This window comes from Phyllobates terribilis, unplaced genomic scaffold (assembly GCF_046119375.1).
Source record: "Phyllobates terribilis strain yellow unplaced genomic scaffold, ASM4611937v1 Scaffold_9__5_contigs__length_417890890, whole genome shotgun sequence".
Lineage (NCBI taxonomy): Eukaryota > Metazoa > Chordata > Amphibia > Anura > Dendrobatidae > Phyllobates > Phyllobates terribilis.
In genome coordinates, this window is record NW_027362769.1 from 174783288 (window position 1) to 174803659 (window position 20372).

General features: G+C 45.1%; 1 protein-coding gene across 2 annotated transcripts in view; it reads right to left on the minus strand.

The window, feature by feature from the left end:
* LOC141161911 (probable hydrolase PNKD) overlaps positions 1-20372 on the minus strand; it is an 86167-nt gene that overhangs the window by 52019 nt on the left and 13776 nt on the right. For both annotated transcript variants that reach the window (XM_073647422.1, XM_073647423.1), the window contains exon 2: positions 6221-6336. In XM_073647422.1, coding sequence (XP_073503523.1) covers positions 6221-6336 — 116 coding nt within the window. The remainder of the gene's footprint in view (positions 1-6220; positions 6337-20372) is intronic.

Below are 20372 nucleotides of genomic sequence, written 5' to 3' on the forward strand. Positions count from 1 at the left end.
TTTGATATCGCTGTAATTGTACTCATCTGGATAATATCAGGTCATTGTTACCATACAATGAACACTGTACAAACAAAACCCAAAAAACAATGGTAAAATTCCATTTTTATCCACTATTTATATGAAAAAACTGTGTCAAATCAGAACTACATAAAGTCTTTGACCATCAGGTGATCAGTGCCGGCAGCAATCAGCTGATGGTCACGTGACCATCAGCTGATTGATGACGCCGGTAATCAACTGATCGGTCTCATAACCGATCAGCTGATGCGGATCGTGGGGACATTCACAAGAATGTTCCCACGGTCTCTAGCTCACCGGGGCTCATCAGCTGATGAACCCCAGTGACCTCCTGCAGCATGTACACTGACGGGGTGATTTTACACCCCTGTGAGTATAGAGTGCTGTATTCTACAGCTGTGACATCAGTGATTGTTGATGTCACTGCTGTAGAAGTGTGACAGATCGTCGTGGGACACTTGGCGTTACGTGGACTACGTTGTTGATGGCGGACAGATGAGGAATATTGTTGTTTGATTTTTTAAGGTTTTTTTTTTTCAGGAGATCGAGGGCTTCGCGGAGAGAGGGTAATAAAAAAATTTTGTAGAACCGTGTTTTATTTAATCAAAATACTTTATTCTGGCCGTGTCTTTTATTTAAAAAGCGCCGTCCATTTTACCATGTGGTTAGTAATGGGGGCGTCTTATAGACACCCTCCATTACTAACCTGGGCTTCACATCAGCCGCCAATACAAGGCTGACGTGAACCCCAACCCCATTACCCCACTGCCACCGCTACAGGGCAGTGAGAAGATCGGAGGCTAAGCGCCAGATTTGGCGCATCTTATGGATGTGCCATTTCTGGGACTGCTGAGGGGTGATATTAATAGCCACAGAGGGGGCTAGTATTCATGGCCCTTTCCCTGGCTATTAATATCAGCCCGCAGCTGTCTAGTTTAGCTTTTGCTGGTTAGATTTTATATGGGGACCCCACGTCAATTTTTTTCTGGGGCCCCCCTGTAATCTAGCCAGTAAAGGCTAAACAAACAGCTGTGGGCTGATATTAATAGCCAGGGAACATTGTTGGCTAATGGTCCCTTCCGCGTCTACCAATATCAGCCCCCAGCGGTTGGCTTTCCCTCTGCTGGTTATAAAAATGACGCGGGAGCCCACGCCATTTTTTTAATTTATTTATTTATTTTTTAATTTTAGGCTATGTGCTCATAATTAAGACGTAGCAGCGCTTTGGACACAAATTTTTGCTGCATCCAAAACGTTGCATTCTATTGAACGCAGGTAAATCCACATGTGTTCACTGAACCATGCGGATTTACCGCATTCAATACTTTCTAGTGGTCAAATTCCTGTTGCGCAGACTAGCGACTCCACAAGAGAATTTGACATGCTGCGGTCCTGAAAGACACGCCACATGTCAGTGTCCACGAGTGATTCACAGCCTCTGATGCACGCATAGAGGACATGGGATTTCTAGAATCCCATCCACTATGCTTTAACATCGGGACGCTGCAGCTCCTGATCGTGGCAACGTACCCAAACTCACCCGCAGCATGTCAACTTCTGTAGAGGACACGCTAGTCTCAGCTGCAGATTTTGACCGACTGAAGTGTCATTATATGCGGTGGATTCACATGTACAGACAACAAATGTGCGGCATTATAACTCCGCGTTTTGGACGCAACATAAATACGTTGTGTCCAAAGTGCTGCTGAGTGCTGATCGGGGGACGTAGGGGCTAACGAACCAGCTGTGAGCTGTTATTTAATGGCCAGGGAAATGTTTGCCTAATGGCAGCTTCCCAGGCTAAAAAAAACAGCTCACAGCAGTCGCATAAATTACATGAATAGAAATGCTAATGAAGATTGGGTGAATCGGACTAGCTGACACCCAGCTCTTGTTTGGTGATGTCAAGGTGTCAGACTTTTTCATGACCAAAAAAAGTAAAGAAACACACAGACACAGAGTAAACACTTTATTTGAAATACAACAGACCCATTCTTTAATCATTTAAGTGAACCAATATACTCACCCCAGTTCTGATGATAATCCAAGGGCTTCAGCAATATCCCACCAAATAACTTTATTTAGCTCAAAAAATCATTCATTGATGCTCAAAACCGCTTAAAAAAACGCATATAAAAAAGTGTCAAAAACACATGCGTTTTTTTCTGCCAGGGAGAGGCAAAAACCGCTCAGGAAATTTCTGCTTCAATTCCTGAACGTGTGCACACACCCTAAAAGTGACTGTGCTAATGTGCCCCCATTAGTAATAGTGCTCCCACCCAGTGTCTCCAAAAGGTAACTGTGCTACAGTGCCCCCTAAACAAACTGGCCAAGATTGCCCAAAGTTATACTTCTCCCCAGTGCCCTGTCAGTAATACTGTTTAAAGTATCCCCAAAATTAAAGGGCCCCAAAAGATTCTATACTAACTCCTGGTCGCCGTTGTGACTCCTTTAGCAAAGCCTCTGGTTTACATCCAGCAGCTGGTGTGAGGGGGGCAGAACTTTAATATGAATGTTTTCAATGTACCGTATATTCCGGCGTATAAGACGACCTGGTGTATAAGACGACCCCCCTACTTTCCTGTTAAAATATAGAGTTTAGGATATATTCACCGTATAAGACTACCCCTTTTCCAACGCATACCAAACACCGGTAAAAATTAAAAAAAAACAGATTTGAATTTAACATGGTCCTTTTTTAATTTAAATTCTTATGACATGCAGGTATATAGCAGGAAAACTGTCACTCATAAACATATTAAAATAGGGGGGACCCCACGTCATTTTTTGGGGGGGTCCCCCATTCTAATAGCTAGTAAAGGCTAGGTATTCAGCTGGGGGCTGATATTAGTAGCCTGGGAAGCTCCGTGGGTATTACCCCCTTCCCAGACTTCAAACATCTGCCCCAGCCGTCTGCTTAACCTCCGCTAGAGACTATAATGATGGTGGATCCCACGCCAATTTTCTTTTTAAAAAATCCTTTATTTTAACACTAAATGACAATTGAGGGGTTAATAAAGATGCAGTCCCTAAATTATTATTAATTTTGTAATTAATTTTTCCCAAAAATGTTGACGTGGGCTTCGCCATATTTTTGTGTCCAGCCAGGTACAGCAGGCAGGAACGGCCTGCCCCCAACCACCAGCTGCCTATTTGTACCTGGCCGGACACAACAATATAGGGAAGCCCTTTTTTTTTTTAATTATTTCATGAAATAATTTAAAAAAAAAAAGACGTGGGGCTTCGCCCTATTTTTGTGTCCAGCCAGGTACAACTAGGCAGCTGGGGGCTGGAATCTGCAGCGCAGGGAGGCCCAAGCTTTCTGGCCCCCCCCCGCTGCAAATTGCAGTCCGCAGCCACCCCGGAAAATGGCGCATTCATAGAAGCGCCATCTTCTGGCGCTGTACCCAACTCATCCAGGGCCCTGGTGCGGTGGCTCACTGGGTAATAAAGGGGTTAGGGCCAGCTTGGCATTATCAGCTGGCCCTAAGCCCGAAATTCATGGGGTCACGCCAATATTAGACATGACCACCATGAATTTCTAGTAAAGTAATTAAAAAAAACACAAACACCCAGAATAAAGTCCTTTAATTGAAATAAAGACACAATTTTTTAATGTTCTAAATTAAACCATACTTACCATCACGCCCATTCCAGCTGAAGCCAACGATCTCCTGTAATAAAAGTAAAATAATAAAGCAACCTCATCCTTACCTTTCCATGGTTCCCAGGACCGGTCCAGCTCTGCTACATTCACATGACAGGCTGGACCGCAGCAGAACGCTGCCATCCAGCCTGTCATCCCGCAGACACTGAGAAGCGCAGGCATGCTTGTGCTCCTCAGTGTCTGACTGTGACGGCATCCAGATGAGCCGAGATCATGTCCAATGAACTCGGCTCACCTCATGCACGTCACTGACAGCGTGGGAAAATTCTCCTGCTTCCCGCATGCGCAGTAGAAGTTTCCCACGCTGTCAGTGACGGACGTCCAGGAGGTGAGCTGAGTTCATTGTCGGCTCATCTTTATGCCGTCACAGCGAGACACTGAGGAGCGCAAGCATGCCTGCGCTTCTCAGTGTGTGCGGGATGACAGGCTGGATGGCGGCGTTCTGCTGCGGTCCAGCCTGTCATCTCGATGTAGCAGAGCTGAAGCTGTCCTGGGAACCATGGAAAGGTAAGGATGAGGTTGCTTTATTATTTTACTTTTATTGCAGGAGATCGTTGGCTTCAGCTGGAATGGGCGTGATGGTAAGTATGGTTTAATTTAGAACAATAAAGAATTGTGTGTTTATTTCAATTAAAGGACTTTTTTCTGGGTGTTTGTGTTTTTTTTAACTTTTACTATGGGGTTAGTAATGGGGGTGTCTTATAGACGCCTCTCCATTACTAACCTGGGCTTGATGTCAGCTGGCATTATAAGCGGACATCAACCCCAGCCCTATTACCCCCTGCCACCGCACCAGGGCAGCGTGGAAGAGCGAGGCTAAGTGCCAGAATTGGCGCATCCTATGGATGCGCCATTTCTGGGGCAGCTGACGGCTGGTGTTTCTAGCCTGGGAGGGGGCCAATATTCATGGCTCCCTTCCTGGGCTATTAATATCAGCCCCCAGCTGTCTGCCTAGCCTTTGCTAGCTATTAAATTAGGGGGGACCCCACGTCATTTTTTTTGGGGGGTCCCCCATTTTAATAGCTAGTAAAGGCTATGTATTCAGCTGGGGGCTGATATTAGTAGCCTGGGAAGCTCCGTGGGTATTACCCCCTTCCCAGGCTTCAAACATCTGCCCCAGCCGTCTGCTTAACCTCCACTAGAGACTAAAATTAAGGGGAACCCCACGCCAATTTTTTTTTAAATAAATCCGTTATTTTAACACTAGATGACAAGTACAGTAACCAGCACTGTCACTGTACTTCATATATATGTGACTGACATGTTTCTATCTATCTAATCTATGTGTGATGCTCTATCTTTCTGTTATAAATTGTCGGGTACAGATGCTGAATTGCCGGCCGGCTTTTTTAAAGAGACGGTGCATGAAAACACTAATATTTGTTTTAATAAATCTTTTACACTAAATGACAAGTACAGTAAGCAACACTGTCACTGTACTTCATATATATGTGACTGACATGTTTCTATCTATCTAATCTATGTGTGATGCTCTATTCTTTCTATTCTAAATTGTCGGGTGCCGGCTTATGCCGCTGCTGAATTGCCGGCTTTTCATATATTGTCACAGAAGCGATGCGAACTTCCCTGCTCCGGACACAGCGCAGCGCTTCTGTGACAAGTGAAAGCTGTCGGCACAGAAGCCCTGCGCTGTGTCCGGAGCTGGGAATACGCAGCGATGTGTCAGTTTCAGCACAGAAGCGCTGACTGTCTGGACCTACCGCCGCCGTATTTTAACTCCCTCCACCTTATATTAACTCCGACATGGCAGGGATACGGCCACGGCAGCTTATTAACACCCCCAGAGTATCCCCGCATGTCAATTTCTGAAAGTTCAAAAGCATTACCGGCGTATAAGACGACCCCAGACTAGACAGAAGATTTTTCAGTCTTCAAAAGTCGTCTTATACGCCGGAATATACGGTAACTCAAAGCACTGCCCGAATATGATGGGCTCCAGACAGATACATTGTCACGAATGTTCAGGACAGGAGAGATTTGTGCTACTGAAGGGTTTACTTTTGTATCCATACCCCTATAGGTATAACTACAGCCCGGTGTCCTGATATAGAAGGGTTAATATTTTTATAAGTTCTATAATGTATGTAGCATTAATTAGTCTCTTATTATGTATAAACTAATATTCTTTACTAATTTCATATTTTGTCCAATATTTTCTTCTCATATACAATGTTCAACTATTTTGAGAAAACTGTGCGTTATGGGGAGTTTACTGAGAAAGACATAAATCTCATAAGATGTTTGTGAGACGAGGGCAGATGATGGGAACTTCCAACAGGAACCACATTGGTCTGTGAATGGTATAAGAAAACCACTCACAGGGTAATAACAGAATGGTTTATTCTCACAACAATGTGCATTTCTTTTCTCCAATCGCTTGTGATAGAGGGCAGAGTCCCACAACTAGACCTGACTGGAGATCCCATAATCTGACCGAGTCTGAACACGCAGCTACAACAGACCCCCCAGATACGAGCACATTCATCACCGCATGTAGCGGACATCACTTACCACTGAACACTATGGCCTGCGTGGACGAGTGCCCCTGCGGGTAGCGCTCTCGAGCCTTCTTCATCTGCCTCTTGTAGAAGAGGTAACCCAGTTTGGTGCGGGTGTATAAGCCATACCTGAAAGGACAGAAGTTCACATGTAAGATGGCGTCTGAACATTGTGTATCATAAGGAAACTTCTGCAACTTTCATGGTCAAGATCTCTGCTTACTGACCATAAATAAACCCCCCATCCTGGTCCTGCACGCTCAGCTGTTTGTCACAATGTGTCAGTGCAGGTGTTACTGTATTCACAGAAACATCCTCAAAGTGTCCTGGACTACAGATCCTACACTGATAAAATGTAACAAAACTTCAGCTGTGTGATTAGAAAGTTGCTTCCTTAATTGACTACTCCCTTTATGTCAAGCAAACCTTGGATATTAGAGATTTGGGTCTTGTTCTGAGCTATTTAATATTTATTAAAAGGGGTTATCGGCACTTTTCACGAGGCTCTGCCAATATGGCGACTTTCAGCTGATTGCCAGGTGCGGTGGCCGTCCGGTATCGCATACCTGCCAATAATGGACGACGGGTTAACAGCGCCTCGGATGTCTCCATGCGGAGGGAAGTGGCACGGGATAACCCCTTTAAGGTTGATTGGTTTATTTCTGCACACGGGCGATCAGAATCGATCATTTATGATACAAATGTAACAAAATGAGAATCACTCGTGGTATCACAAGAAGATCATCACTTCTATGGGCAGCGTTACATTGGCACGAGTCCTGCAGCTGTCACCCCCTCCCTCCAGTGACACATGTAAGTATAGCAGAGTCCAATGCGTCTTGTATTTTATAATTCTCCAGGGGCGCTGGGGGGGAAGGGGACTCCGCAGTTTACCATCCCCGGTCATTGCACAATGTTACATTGTGACGGGGGATGTGATGCGTTATGTAAGCGATTGTTCAATTGTTTTACTCAATGAAGGAGAAAAGCAAAGAGGGCAGCGGGCGGCCGTTCCCACACAACCACACAATGTGCCACATTCTGCACAATCACGACTCCCAGAGGACCCCACGTGTCGTACGGAGGGATGAAAACGTCTGCAACTTTTACCCCATTCATTATTGCATTAGCGCCTATTTTTATCTAGTTTTTCCTGTTTAAAATATTTTTTTTTAGCCAAATTCTTCCTTTTGGAGTGGAGTGTATTTTGAAGTCTACTTTCTACTTCTTTGGGATTTTTTTTCCTCTGTTCACCATTGTGGGCGCGTTTTTTTGTAATCCTAATTTCGCGGCTCATTTGCTACTGATAATTTTTTGCATTTTTTTCCAGGGAAATCATGCGGATATTTGACTCCTCACGAGGCCAAGATTTCAGCTGCACCGTCACGATACAGTCAGGACTCCAAGCTGATGCGATGACGTGTGCACACGGTGCGTTTTTTCAGTGCAGATGTCACAAAACCTGAAGGGTTTCTTGATGCAGCAAAGTGAATGAGAATCCTGAAGTCTCGTGCACACGTTGCTTATTTGTGACTTGCAGATTTAAATCTACAGCATCAATTCTTTCTTTTAGCTGCAGATTTCATCCATAATAAGTGGTTAAAAATATGCACAAAAACGCAGCAAAAATGCGCGTTTTTGCCTTTGTATTTTTCCTGCCAAGAGATGCAGAAATTTCGGCACCAAATGCTTAAAGTGTGCACATACCCTTATAGTGCAAGTATTAGGTACAAACATTTATGCACCATTTCTGCATCTCTTGGCAGGAAACTTGCAGTGTAAAATAGCCACGTTTTTTATATCACTTTGCTAGCATCAAATCTGCACAGAAAAAAAACCCACATCAAATTTAAGACAAATCTGCAAGGTATACACAGGCCCTAACAAACCACATGGACAGTAGAGTGATTCGTGCTAACGATTTAATCAGCTCTCAGAGGATTGTCCAGACATTTATCCAATTGTATCAAACTATCAGCGGTGAAAAGTTTCGGTTTTAAGATGGTTCCATTCACTGACATCAAGCCAAGATCTTGAAAACCGAGGAACTGAAATACACATTTTAAGTTGAATACAAATTTACTCTACATCGATTACAGAAAAGATCCAGGTATCTATGAAGATTAGAAACGAGTAATTGAAACACAAATTGTGATAGAAAACGGCAGAACATAAAGATCTCTAGTTGCTGTGATTGAATGGAAATATCGTAGAGGGTGAAAAGCTGTCCAAGCCATACAGACCTGCGGCTGAGCACATTGTAACGCACATGGAATAGGCACACGCAGCACCTTATGTGAACGCTCAGTCTGAGAATGTATTAATAGGGAATGCATTTCCATTCACTGAAAACAGTGAGGAATTGAAACAATGAAACTGCAATAGTCGCTGGCAAAACTGATAACATTGTGTTACTCTGCCTGAGGCAGGTCCTGGGGGTGAAACATAGGGACCCCCCTTTTTTATGCACTCCGCATAACACAGTGTATCAGTATAGCCCCCCGGAGTGTTGCGTTAAACAACTTCAGGGTTTGAAAAAAATGCACTGTCAAGAAACAGTTAACTTATGGCACGTGTGGTTCTGAAATTAGCAGGATAAGTCTGGGAGAAATCAGCGTTGAGGCGCCTGGCTGCGCGCCATCTCAGGGACTCTCCTCCGCCCCCCACAGGCTTTAATTATCATTAAATTTCAATTACTATTTTGCAAATAAAGTCCCAGCAGGATGAGAAGTGAGCAAAAGCGGAAACCCTGGGGAAACGCCGCCCGCCGCAGGGGAAACGCCGCCCGCCGCGGCACGACGAAGGAGAAACGCAGCCCGCCGCGGCACGACAAAGGAGAAATGCCGCCCGCCGCGGCACGACAAAGGGGAAACACCGCCCGCCGCGGCACGACAAAAGGGGAAACGCCGCCCGCCGCGGCACGACAAAAGGGGAAACGCCGCCCGCCGCGGCACGACAAAAGGGGAAACGCCGCCCGCCGCGGCACGACAAAAGGGGAAACGCCGCCCGCCGCGGCACGACAAAAGGAGAAACGCAGCCCGCCGCGGCACGACAAAGGAGAAATGCCGCCCGCCGCGGCACGACAAAGGAGAAACGCCGCCCGCCGCGGCACGACAAAAGGGGAAACGCCGCCCGCCGCGGCACGACAAAAGGGGAAACGCCGCCCGCCGCGGCACGACAAAAGGGGAAACGCCGCCCGCCGCGGCACGACAAAAGGGGAAACGCGGTAAACAAGAGAACTCCGCACATACAGTGCTGGCCAAAAGTATTGGCACCCCTGCAATTCTGTCAGATAATACTCAGTTTCTTCCTGAAAATGATTGCAATCACAAATTCTTTGGTCTTATTCTCTTCATTTAATTTGCTTGCAAGGAAAAAACACAAAAGAGAATGAAGCAAAAATCAAATCATTGATCATTTCACACAAAACTCCAAAAAAGGGCCGGACAAAAGTATTGGCACCCTCAGCCTAATACTTGGTTGCACAACCTTTAGCCAAAATAACTGCGAACAACCTCTTCCGGTAACCATCAGTGAGTTTCTTACAATGCTCTGCTGGAATTGTAGACCATTCTTCTTTGGCAAACTGCTCCAGGTCCCTGACATTTGAAGGGTGCCTTCTCCAAACTGCCATTCTGAGATCTCTCCACAGGTGTTCTATGGGATTCAGGTCTGGACTCATTGCTGGCCACCTTAGAAGTCTCCAGTGCTTTCTCTCAAACCATTTTATAGTGCTTTTGGAAGTGTGTTTTGGGTCATTGTCCTGCTAGAAGACCCATGACCTCTGAGGGAGACCCAGCTTTCTCACACTGGGCCCTACATTATGCTGCAAAATTTGTTGGTAGTCCTCAGACTTCATACAACCATGCACACGGTCAAGCAGCCCAGTGCCAGAGGCAGCAAAGCAACCCCAAAACATCAGGGAACCTCCGCCATGTTTGACTGTAGGGACCGTGTTCTTTTCTTTGAATGCCTCTTTTTTTTCCTGTACACTCTATGTTGATGCTTTTTCCCAAAAAGCTCTACTTTTGTCTCATCTGACTAGAGAACATTCTTCCAAAACGTTTTAGGCTTTCTCATGCAAGTTTTGGCAAACTCCAGCCAGGCTTTTTTATGTCTCGGGGTAAGAAGTGGGGTCTTCCTGGGTATCCTACCATACAGTCCCTTTTCATTCAGACGCAGACGGATAGTACGGGTTGACAATGTTGTACCCTCGAACTGCAGGGCAGCTTGAACTTGTTTGGCTTTTAGTCGAGGTTCTTTATCCACCATCCGCACAATCTTGCGTTGAAATCTCTCGGCAATTTTTCTTTTCCGTCCACATCTAGGGAGGTTAGCCACAGTGCCATGGGCTTTACACTTCTTGATGACACTGCGCACGGAAGACACAGGAACATTCAGGTCTTTGGAGATGGACTTGTAGCCTTGAGATTGCTCATGCTTCCTCACAATTTGGTTTCTCAAGTCCTCAGACAGTTCTTTGGTCTTCTTTCTTTTCTCCATGCTCAATGTGGTACACACAAGGACAGAGGACAGAGGTTGAGTCAACTTTAATCCATGTTAACTGGCTGCAAGTGTGATTTAGTTATTGCCAACACCTGTTAGGTGCCACAGGTAAGTTACAGGTGCTGTTAATTACACGAATTAGAGAAGCATCACATGATTTTTCAAAGGGCGCCAATACTTTTGTCCACCCCCTTTTTTAGGTTTGGTGTGAAATTATATCCAATTTGGCTTTAGGACAATTCTTTTTGTGTTTTTTTCATTGAAGACAAATTAAATGAAGAGAATAATACCAAAGAATTTGTGATTGCAATCAGGAAGAAACTGAGTATTATCTGACAGAATTGCAAGGGTGCCAATACTTTTGACCAGCACTGTATAGCTTCATGTCGGTGTGAGGCATCTACCCCCATCCCCCATACAAGCAGTACAATCTGAGCTGGAAATATTCTTCCACATTCAGCGGTTTTCACAGTTAATGCAAAACTAGAAGCATACTGCAATCAGACATATGGCAGGTTTAATGTTACCAAGGACGCAGACTATGGAGCCTCCTAATTATGGCTCCACTTGTAAACTTGACTTCAGTGAGATCAGTAATGAAATCCTTCATTTCATCTGGTGCGGATCTTGAGCTTCCTTGGTGTACGTGCACACATTCAGTATTTACCACAGAAAGGTCAGCTGGAGCGTTGGCAGGAAAACTGCTGCATTTTTGGGTACATTTTCCCTATTCATTTAGATGGGTGAAAAATGCTGAAAGACCTGACATTCTGCAGATATTAAACTGCATCAAATCTGCAAGGAAAAAATAAGCAGCGTGAGCACGAGATTTGAGGAATCTCATTCACTTTGCTGGTTCTGTAAAACACAGAAAAAACATGGAAAGAAAGTGGCAAAAAAAAGCAGTGTGTGAACAAGCCCTAAGAATTTCATCCACTGTAATTCAGTAGGTAAAATCTCCATCCAACAAGCAAATTTCTGGGCTGGTTCAATGGTGCAATATTTCCATGATGTACAAAGGTGGACTGAGTGGAAACGCTTCAGATCCTCCTCAAAAACATTGAGATTCTGTTCAGATTCTGCTATGAAAACTCTGCAAAAAAAAAATTGTGCACAAAGCCACCGTTTAGGATTACATATAAGCTGATTTTTCCATCTCTATTACATGTGGATTTTACTTGCAAAGAATTTTCAGACATTTCGGTGTAGATGACATTTGTTGAAATCTCATTAACTCACCTAGCACGGTATCGTGTTGCAGATTTTTCGATTGCAGATTTCCTTCATTTTTCTAATGTGTGAACATACCCCTCGGCTAGGCTTCCAAACAGAGCAAAAGCTGCATTTTTCCGGCTGTGGTGTTTTTTTTTCGTGTGTGCAAAATCTCTTATGTTTAAACACTTCATGCAAAGTGAGTGTGATATATAAATACACATGAAACCCGCAGAGGAAGAAAAAAATGCCACGTTCTTGCATGTGGGCACATGGCCCAAGTCTAGAAGCTTTTCTAGATCATTGTGCATTCCAGTTTGTGGTGTGGACTCCACATCTACAAAGCACCGCAGCACGACAATGTGTGTGTAAACTGCAGAGGACTACAATGAGAAGCGAGACTTAAGACATAACACAAACAAAGAGAATTTAGACTGGCGCTTGTGATGTGACTAGAGTATAAAGACAAAGTCATGACCACCCCAGGGTGGCCATAGCAGAACCCCTCCAAATGTGGACTGGCACCTTGTGGATAGCTGTAGATGGTGACGCAGCTTTGGCAGTATTCACACATAACTATTTTCTAACTTGGCCTGCACTATAAATTAGATTTTTCTAAAATCCACATAGGCAGAGAGAGAGCCACTTTAATGTCAGAAAAGATTCCACGCCGGGGATTGAAGCGTTTCATCCGTCTCCTTCCGACAATCGATGGCACATTGTATACATCCACACTTATCACCGCCCTGCACACATCCGGACGCTCAGACCTGGGCATGTTGAGCTAAACCTCCATAAACCAAGCAAAGTAATGAGCCGGGTGCGGAGCCAGCGGCAGAACACAATGAGCCGTATCGCTCCATCTCAGGACGGACTGATTGCAATGGAAGAAGCTGGTAATAAACAGTCGCCATCACAAAAGAGGGTCGCAGTGCCAGCTCTGAAAATAGCAGCAGTGGGCACAGATCCCAGGTGACCGGGGAGGAGAGGATGATGGGGGTCACAACTGAAAAGCCTTCACATACGGGAGCGTCCAGCACGTAAAGGACGACTTTCTAAGCTGCTTTGTGCTTCCGTCCTCATCGTGTCTGACATCTCTGTTTGCTGTGGATGAACTGAACTAACATTTGGGACTGAAAACCCTTGCAGATCCAGTCCCAACTCACACAGCTGAGGTTTGGTACAATGTATCAGTGCAGTCAAGAGTCCAAAATTGATCACTGTTGCCAATCTACAAAAAAGGGGAAAGGGGCAACAAGCAATGTTGTGTTTGGGACCCCCTGACCTTGATAGGGGTTGTTATACGAGCTGCACAGATCTATAGGTAAATTTTAGGATTCTTGCAGTATTTAGGGCAAGTTCTACTGGCTGATGAATATATCGGACCGGTCACGTCCACATATTGCGTGCTAGGTAGCTGCACAAAAGTCTGGTCTATAAAATCGATATAAGGAGGAACGTGAGCACCGCACTGTTAATTTATTCTGCCTGGAAAAGAAAAAAAGTATTTTTTTCTGATTTTCGGAGCAGAAACTGGAAGTATTTCAGGAGTTTTGAGATTTAGAGGAGAATTTGAAGAGTCTCTGCTCCGTTTATGCTCATAGGCCAACATTGGGGTCCTCGACCTTTTGCTTGGACATTTCGTGCATATTCACCCAGGAATCGCAGGGGTCACAAGGGGTTTGGCGTTTTTACAGTCTGTGGCGCCCTCCGGTTTCATATATTTATGGAGCTTTGGGTACGTTCTGCCATAAACGATTTCTGCAATGAACTTAAAGTCATTATCAGCGAGTGAGAGGAGCGGAGAGATAACGCCTTATCGCACAGACCCAGCGCTTATTCATTCCCGCACACCACATATGCCGGTAATCTGCTTTCACCAGCCATTAACCCCTACAGCGCTCCGCAGAGTCGCCAACTACAGAGGGAGCACCTATACATATCCTCCAACAGTGCATGGGATAGAAGGGGGTCCATGCGTCCAGGACACACAGACATCCGCAGCCCTGGTGCACTGGGACCAGTCTTTATCATTCAAGATCCTGACCAAGGACAACATCATCTCCATCACCGTCTACAATCTACATCCAATATGAACCTTTGTTTTATTCCCACCTCCCACGGAAACAAACCCCATTTAGATAAATGGAACACATTTTTGGAACAAATACAGCAGGAGCGAATAGGCATCGAAATCTGCTGGCACAAATGGAATTAGAAAGAAATCGAAGCGGGAGGGGCGCGCGAGACTGCCAAATCCTCCTACCGCTCGGCCGTAACAGATGTTATATAACCGCGCAGATTACATCTCATTATCAGCCAGCGGAATAGGAGATAGAAGGAAAAAATGCAAATGTGATGAGGTTAATTCGCGTTTTTGATTCGTTTTTTCCTCGCAACTTTTTCAGGCACAAACTGTATTTTAGGCCCCATTCACACGTCAGTATTTTGCAGCAGTGTTTGTATGCCACAAAACGAGGAGTGGAACTTACAGAGACAAACTAAACTATAGTTGAAAGATTGATACCTGTTCTGTGTTTTGGAGACACTCCTGATTTGGCGTACAAATACGGATCAAAAATACTGGTGTGTGAATGAGGCCTTACACAGCAAAATGAACTAGGTTTTTAAAATCTCATTCACAAAGTAGCGTACATTTTTTTTCCTGGCATCACACAGCAAAGCAATGATGGAGGAGGGAAGCCATCCGCTTCCTCCCCCATCGCTCTCTCTCGGCGTCTGACGCCTCAGCCAGCGGGCGCAGTGAAGTCACTTCATCATGTCACGCTGTGCCGGGCAGTGGAGCTGCAGAGGAGACGCGCTGCAGAGGAGACGCGCTGCAGAGGAGACGCGCTGCAGAGACCGGAGCAGACGGGGAGAGAGGAGAATTGTATTAATATTTTTAAAATCGGTGACTACGTGATGGTGACCATGGACTATGGGGAGTGCATTATGCTACACGGTGGAGTGCATTATACTACACGGTGGAGTGCATTATACTACACGGAGGAGTGCATTATACTACACGGAGGCCTACGGGGGAGTGCATTATACTACAAGGAGGCCTACTCGGGAGTGCATTATACTACACGGAGGAGTGCATTATACTACACGGAGGCGTGCATTATACTACACGGAGGCCTACGGGGGAGTGCATTATACTACACGGAGGAGTGCATTATACTACACAGAGGAGTGCATTATACTACACAGAGGAGTGCATTATACTACACAGAGGAGTGCATTATACTACACAGAGGAGTGCACTATACTACACAGAGGAGTGCATTATACTACACAGAGGAGTGCATTATACTACACAGAGGAGTGCATTATACTACACAGAGGAGTGCATTATACTACACAGAGGAGTGCATTATACTACACAGAGGAGTGCATTATACTACACAGAGGAGTGCATTATACTACACGGAGGCCTACGAGGGAGTGCATTATACTACACGGAGGAGTGCATTATACTACACGGAGGCCTACGGAGGAGTGCATTATACTACACGGAGGCCTACGGGGGAGTGCATTATACTACACGGAGGCCTACGGGGGAGTGCATTATACTACACGGAGGCCTACGGGGGAGTGCATTATACTACACGGAGGCCTACGGGGGAGTGCATTATACTACACGGAGGCCTACGGGGGAGTGCATTATACTACACGGAGGCCTACGGGGGAGTGCATTATACTACACGGAGGCCTACGGGGGAGTGCATTATACTACACGGAGGCCTACGGGGGAGTGCATTATACTACACGGAGGCCTACGGGGGAGTGCATTATACTACACGGAGGCCTACGGGGGAGTGCATTATACTACACGGAGGCCTACGGGGGAGTGCATTATACTACACGGAGGCCTACGGGGGAGTGCATTATACTACACGGAGGCCTACGGGGGAGTGCATTATACTACACGGAGGCCTACGGGGGAGTGCATTATACTACACGGAGGCCTACGGGGGAGTGCATTATACTACACGGAGGCCTACGGGGGAGTGCATTATACTACACGGAGGCCTACGGGGGAGTGCATTATACTACACGGAGGCCTACGGGGGAGTGCATTATACTACACGGAGGTCTACGGGGAGTGCATTATACTACACGGAGGTCTACGGGGAGTGCATTATACTACACGGAGGTCTACGGGGAGTGCATTATACTACACAGAGGTCTACGGGGAGTGCATTATACTACACAGAGGTCTACGGGGAGTGCATTATACTACACGGAGGTCTACGGGGAGTGCATTATACTACACAGAGGTCTATGGGGAGTGCATTATACTACACAGAGGTCTATGGGGAGTGCATTATACTATATGGAGAACTATGGGGAGCCATTATACTATATGCAAGAAATTACACAGAGTGAAGGGCTGTGTGGGGGCCATTACACTATGTCTCTATGAAGGTGCTCAGTCCATGCATATGCCTGTATGTAGGTGCTCTGTGTATACATATATCTGTATGGAAGTGCTCTATGTATATGTGTGTGTGCTGATGGAGGGTGGGGGAGGCGCAAGTGCAATAATGAATCTGGCCCATTTTGGCGTTTTTCACCGGTTTTTGATTCACTCCTAATTCTTTTACTTTGCATCTACTTTATATACATCTGCCTGTGTTTTTTTTTTTTTTTTTTTTATGTTCAACAGTGGTGGACGGGTTTTGGAGTTTCTAGAGGTTTTAGGCCGAATCATCAATTGTGACTCTTTAAAAGTCGCATAATTGTTTGAGCAAAATGTACTCCAGTCGTCCCCTCCCCCTAAAGAGATTTTATTTATGCCTGTAATCTTAAAGCAACTTCTGTGATATTTAGTGGAAGGTGCAACTTTTTGCTCTAAAAAAAAAAACAAAAAAAAAACAACAAGACAGAATATTTTTGCCTTTGCACCATATTCAGGAACCACGTGCACCATTCTGAAGAATTTGTTGCAAAAAACAGTAAACAAATAGCACAAGACAATATAAAGTGGCTGAATGAAAAAACGCAAATGATTACTCAGAGTCTATGTATACAACATACGACCTTACAACACTTCTACATGCTGCTGCCCTGGATATGTGTATGTGCCATAGGATCGGCATAATAATGCTGCTTGGGGTCTTCTGGGGCACTGCGGGGGCAGGGTTTAAATGGTCACATGATTTTACACTAAACTGATCTGCAATGTTTTGCGTTCTCATGACCTGAGCCAGAAGGTTGGAGGAGAAGAATCACATCTAACCTCAGCTGCAGAGGTCTTCTCCCCTGTCCCAGAAAACACTCAGCTTTATTTTCTTTGGGTCCTGTGCAGCAGTTTTTATCGGGAATTCATTGTCCTACATGTCCTGAGAATGATGAGCTCATAATTAACTTCAGCTAAAACCAACAGAGCGAACATGGGAAAGGAAGATAAGCAGATGGGGGGGAGCGAACAGCGAAAAGGTGACCAAAAGGATGGAACAAATGCACAAGTGTCCAGCGGGAATCCCGACACTTGTTATTAAAGAGGGAAAGGATCATTATAAAAGAAAGAAACAATTCCCTGGAATCTGCGCCTGGCTCCGATAGTGTACACCGGCCAGGACGTGAGGATATCCCGACCACTATAGACTGTAGGATCAGGCGACGGTAACTGGTGATCACGACTTGATCACGTTTTATCCAATGGAGCAGCCGTGCAGAGGAGGGGCACAGATTCCGATGGAAAGTATTACTTTTTTCTTACGGACGTGTTTTTGGTTTTTTTTTTGTGTGCAGAAAATCGCTGTTGTTGCATGTTTTAGAATCCAAAATTTCTATTGCATTTTTTGGTGCAGAATTCGCCCGGGCAAAAAAAACCCCACAAGAATAAAACAAGTCTAGATTTCAGATGCAGAAACGCTGCGGATTTCAGCTCAGAAATCTGAACATAAAAATGGCCCCAAATACACAACCTAGCTAAAGGGGATTTCTGAATTTATGCAATCAAAGATTAGAGACTAAATACTGAAAAATTTTGCAACTTTCTATTAATACTTTGGTTCCGACTCAAAACAAGATGAAGAATTGTTAAAAGTGTTGCAACTTTTTTTGTGCACATTTGCATTTTGTGACATTTGGCTTTTTTGATTCTAGTCCCAGCCAAAGTCTTTGGAAAGTGGGCGAGCATCGTCACATGGGTGCGTGGCGGAGGCACGGCTGGCAAGCCCACCATAACTGACACTATAAAAGTGGTGTAAATTATGACAGACATGAACTCTTGCCCTTGGCTGGAATAACATTTCTTACAGAGGTGAAAGATTCAAGCACAGGCACACACCTCCGGGGCATCTTACTCCAGCGCACCGAACACGACTGGTGTGCAAAATGGGCAGTCTTGATAAAGCGGGGCCTTTGTGTTTTAATTCCCCGTTTTCAATTTCTCTGCATGCTGTCAATGAATGGCAAACAAGTCGTATCCAATGACCTGGGCTCTACTGTCCAATCCACGCGGTGGACTTGTTTGATGCTACAGCCATCAGAATTGCCCGAACCATCTTACGACCCCAAACCCCTCCGCTTACTTTCCATTCTCTGCGACATCTGAAAAAAAATAGTTGCAGTGAGAACGGCGTCTAAAAAACACAAACTCCTGGCTTTGGGCTGCATTTAATAAGAACCCGTAGCTCAATATAAAGGCGTCGGTGGGTATTTTGGTCGCTCTATGACTATTTTTGCCTGTGCTCCAGCGCACACCTGCCGAGGCGGAGGCAGAAGCCATTCACAATAGTAAGAGGAAGAGTTTTACTGTATTGCAGGAATTAACCTCTGCCCTCGGCCGCTCTGCTAATCGCTGGTTTGTTCAGTGCAGGAAAAACAAATGATATAATCGCTTCTGGGCCAAAACAATAAGAGGCCGGGTATCGGAGGCGTCCGCATACACAGGTGCTCTCCGCCTCGTGCGCAGGAGACTCGGAGACCTTCCTGTTCAGTGTGGTCGCGGCATGGCACACGGCTGGTGACCCAGCTTTACAAGGTACCTGCCAGGCTCAAAGGATCCACACGTGGGCAACAGCAGAAAGAAACATTGTTCGCCATGCAGCAGGTCTCAGCGCGCCGGCTCCACCAGCCTGGAATTAAACCGCGCTTGGCACAGAAAAGCATCTGATCAGGCCGATGACAGATCAATCTGCTGCTTCATCCGGCCCGTGACCTCTGCGGGTGCGTTTAATGATCGGGGGAAGGGAGATGCCGCTCTGCAGATAAAAAAATAACGCTGATGAATTGAATCATAGGCGCCATTATAAGCGGAGCGAGGCCGATACTAAAGAATCAGACAAAAGCGTCTTGTGACCAGTGGTCAATCAGAAAAACTGACGTCCAGCAAACAAGCCTGTGACTACTGAAATGGCCATGAAAAAAAAACTAGTCAATAATTCTAAATTTCTGTATTTCTTAATACAAATTTGTGCTACATTAACATTTATAACCTAAGATTAAACATTTATCTAATGTGTCTGATACAAGAAAACCAGGATGCAAATAAACAGGAACACACAAAGCAAAAGATCTGTCCATAAGGCAGATATAACCAATTACTGCTGTCAGAAAATGGCCATTACTAAGAGTAAAGTCCTCCATTCATGTATATTAGCAACATTGTACATTAATCCTGTACTGATCCTGAGTTACATCCTGTATTATACTCCAGAGCTGCACTCACTATTCTGCCAGTTGCAGTCACTGTGTACATACATTACATTACTGATCCTGTACTGATCCTGAGTTACATCCTGTATTATACTCCAGAGCTGCACTCACTATTCTGCTTGTGCAGTCACTGTGTACATACATTACATTACTGATCCTGAGTTACATCCTGTATTATACTCCAGAGCTGCACTCACTATTCTGCTGGTGCAGTCACTGTGTACATACATTACATTGCTGATCCTGAGTTACATCCTGTATTATACTCTAGAGCTGAACTCACTATTCTGCTGGTGCAGTCACTGTGTACATACATTACATTACTAATCCTGAGTTACATCCTGTATTATACTCTAGAGCTGCACTCACTATTCTTCTGGTGCAGTCACTGTGTACATATATCACATTACTGATCCTGTACTGATCCGGAGTTACATCCTGTATTATACTTCAGAGCTGTGCTCAAATAATTAGCAGAATAGTAAGTGCAGCTCTGATTTAAGGGCAGGCATTACAGTGAATTTGCAGCTTTGGATGTGAATGGAGTACAGAAGATCAACGGGTTTGCAAACCCAAGCAGCATTGAGTGCTGAACAGAGAGGCTTCTGTTAATGGACTGAGTTTCCAGATGATGAAAGCAAAATGTCACATGCAAACTCAAGCAGTGGCGACGGCAGTGATGAAGAGGAAGGTTTCATACAAATAGTCTTTGGTCTTTTATTTATTTATACACGGTCTTGCTTTGTTCAGATCACGTAAACCCAAGTAAAATCCAC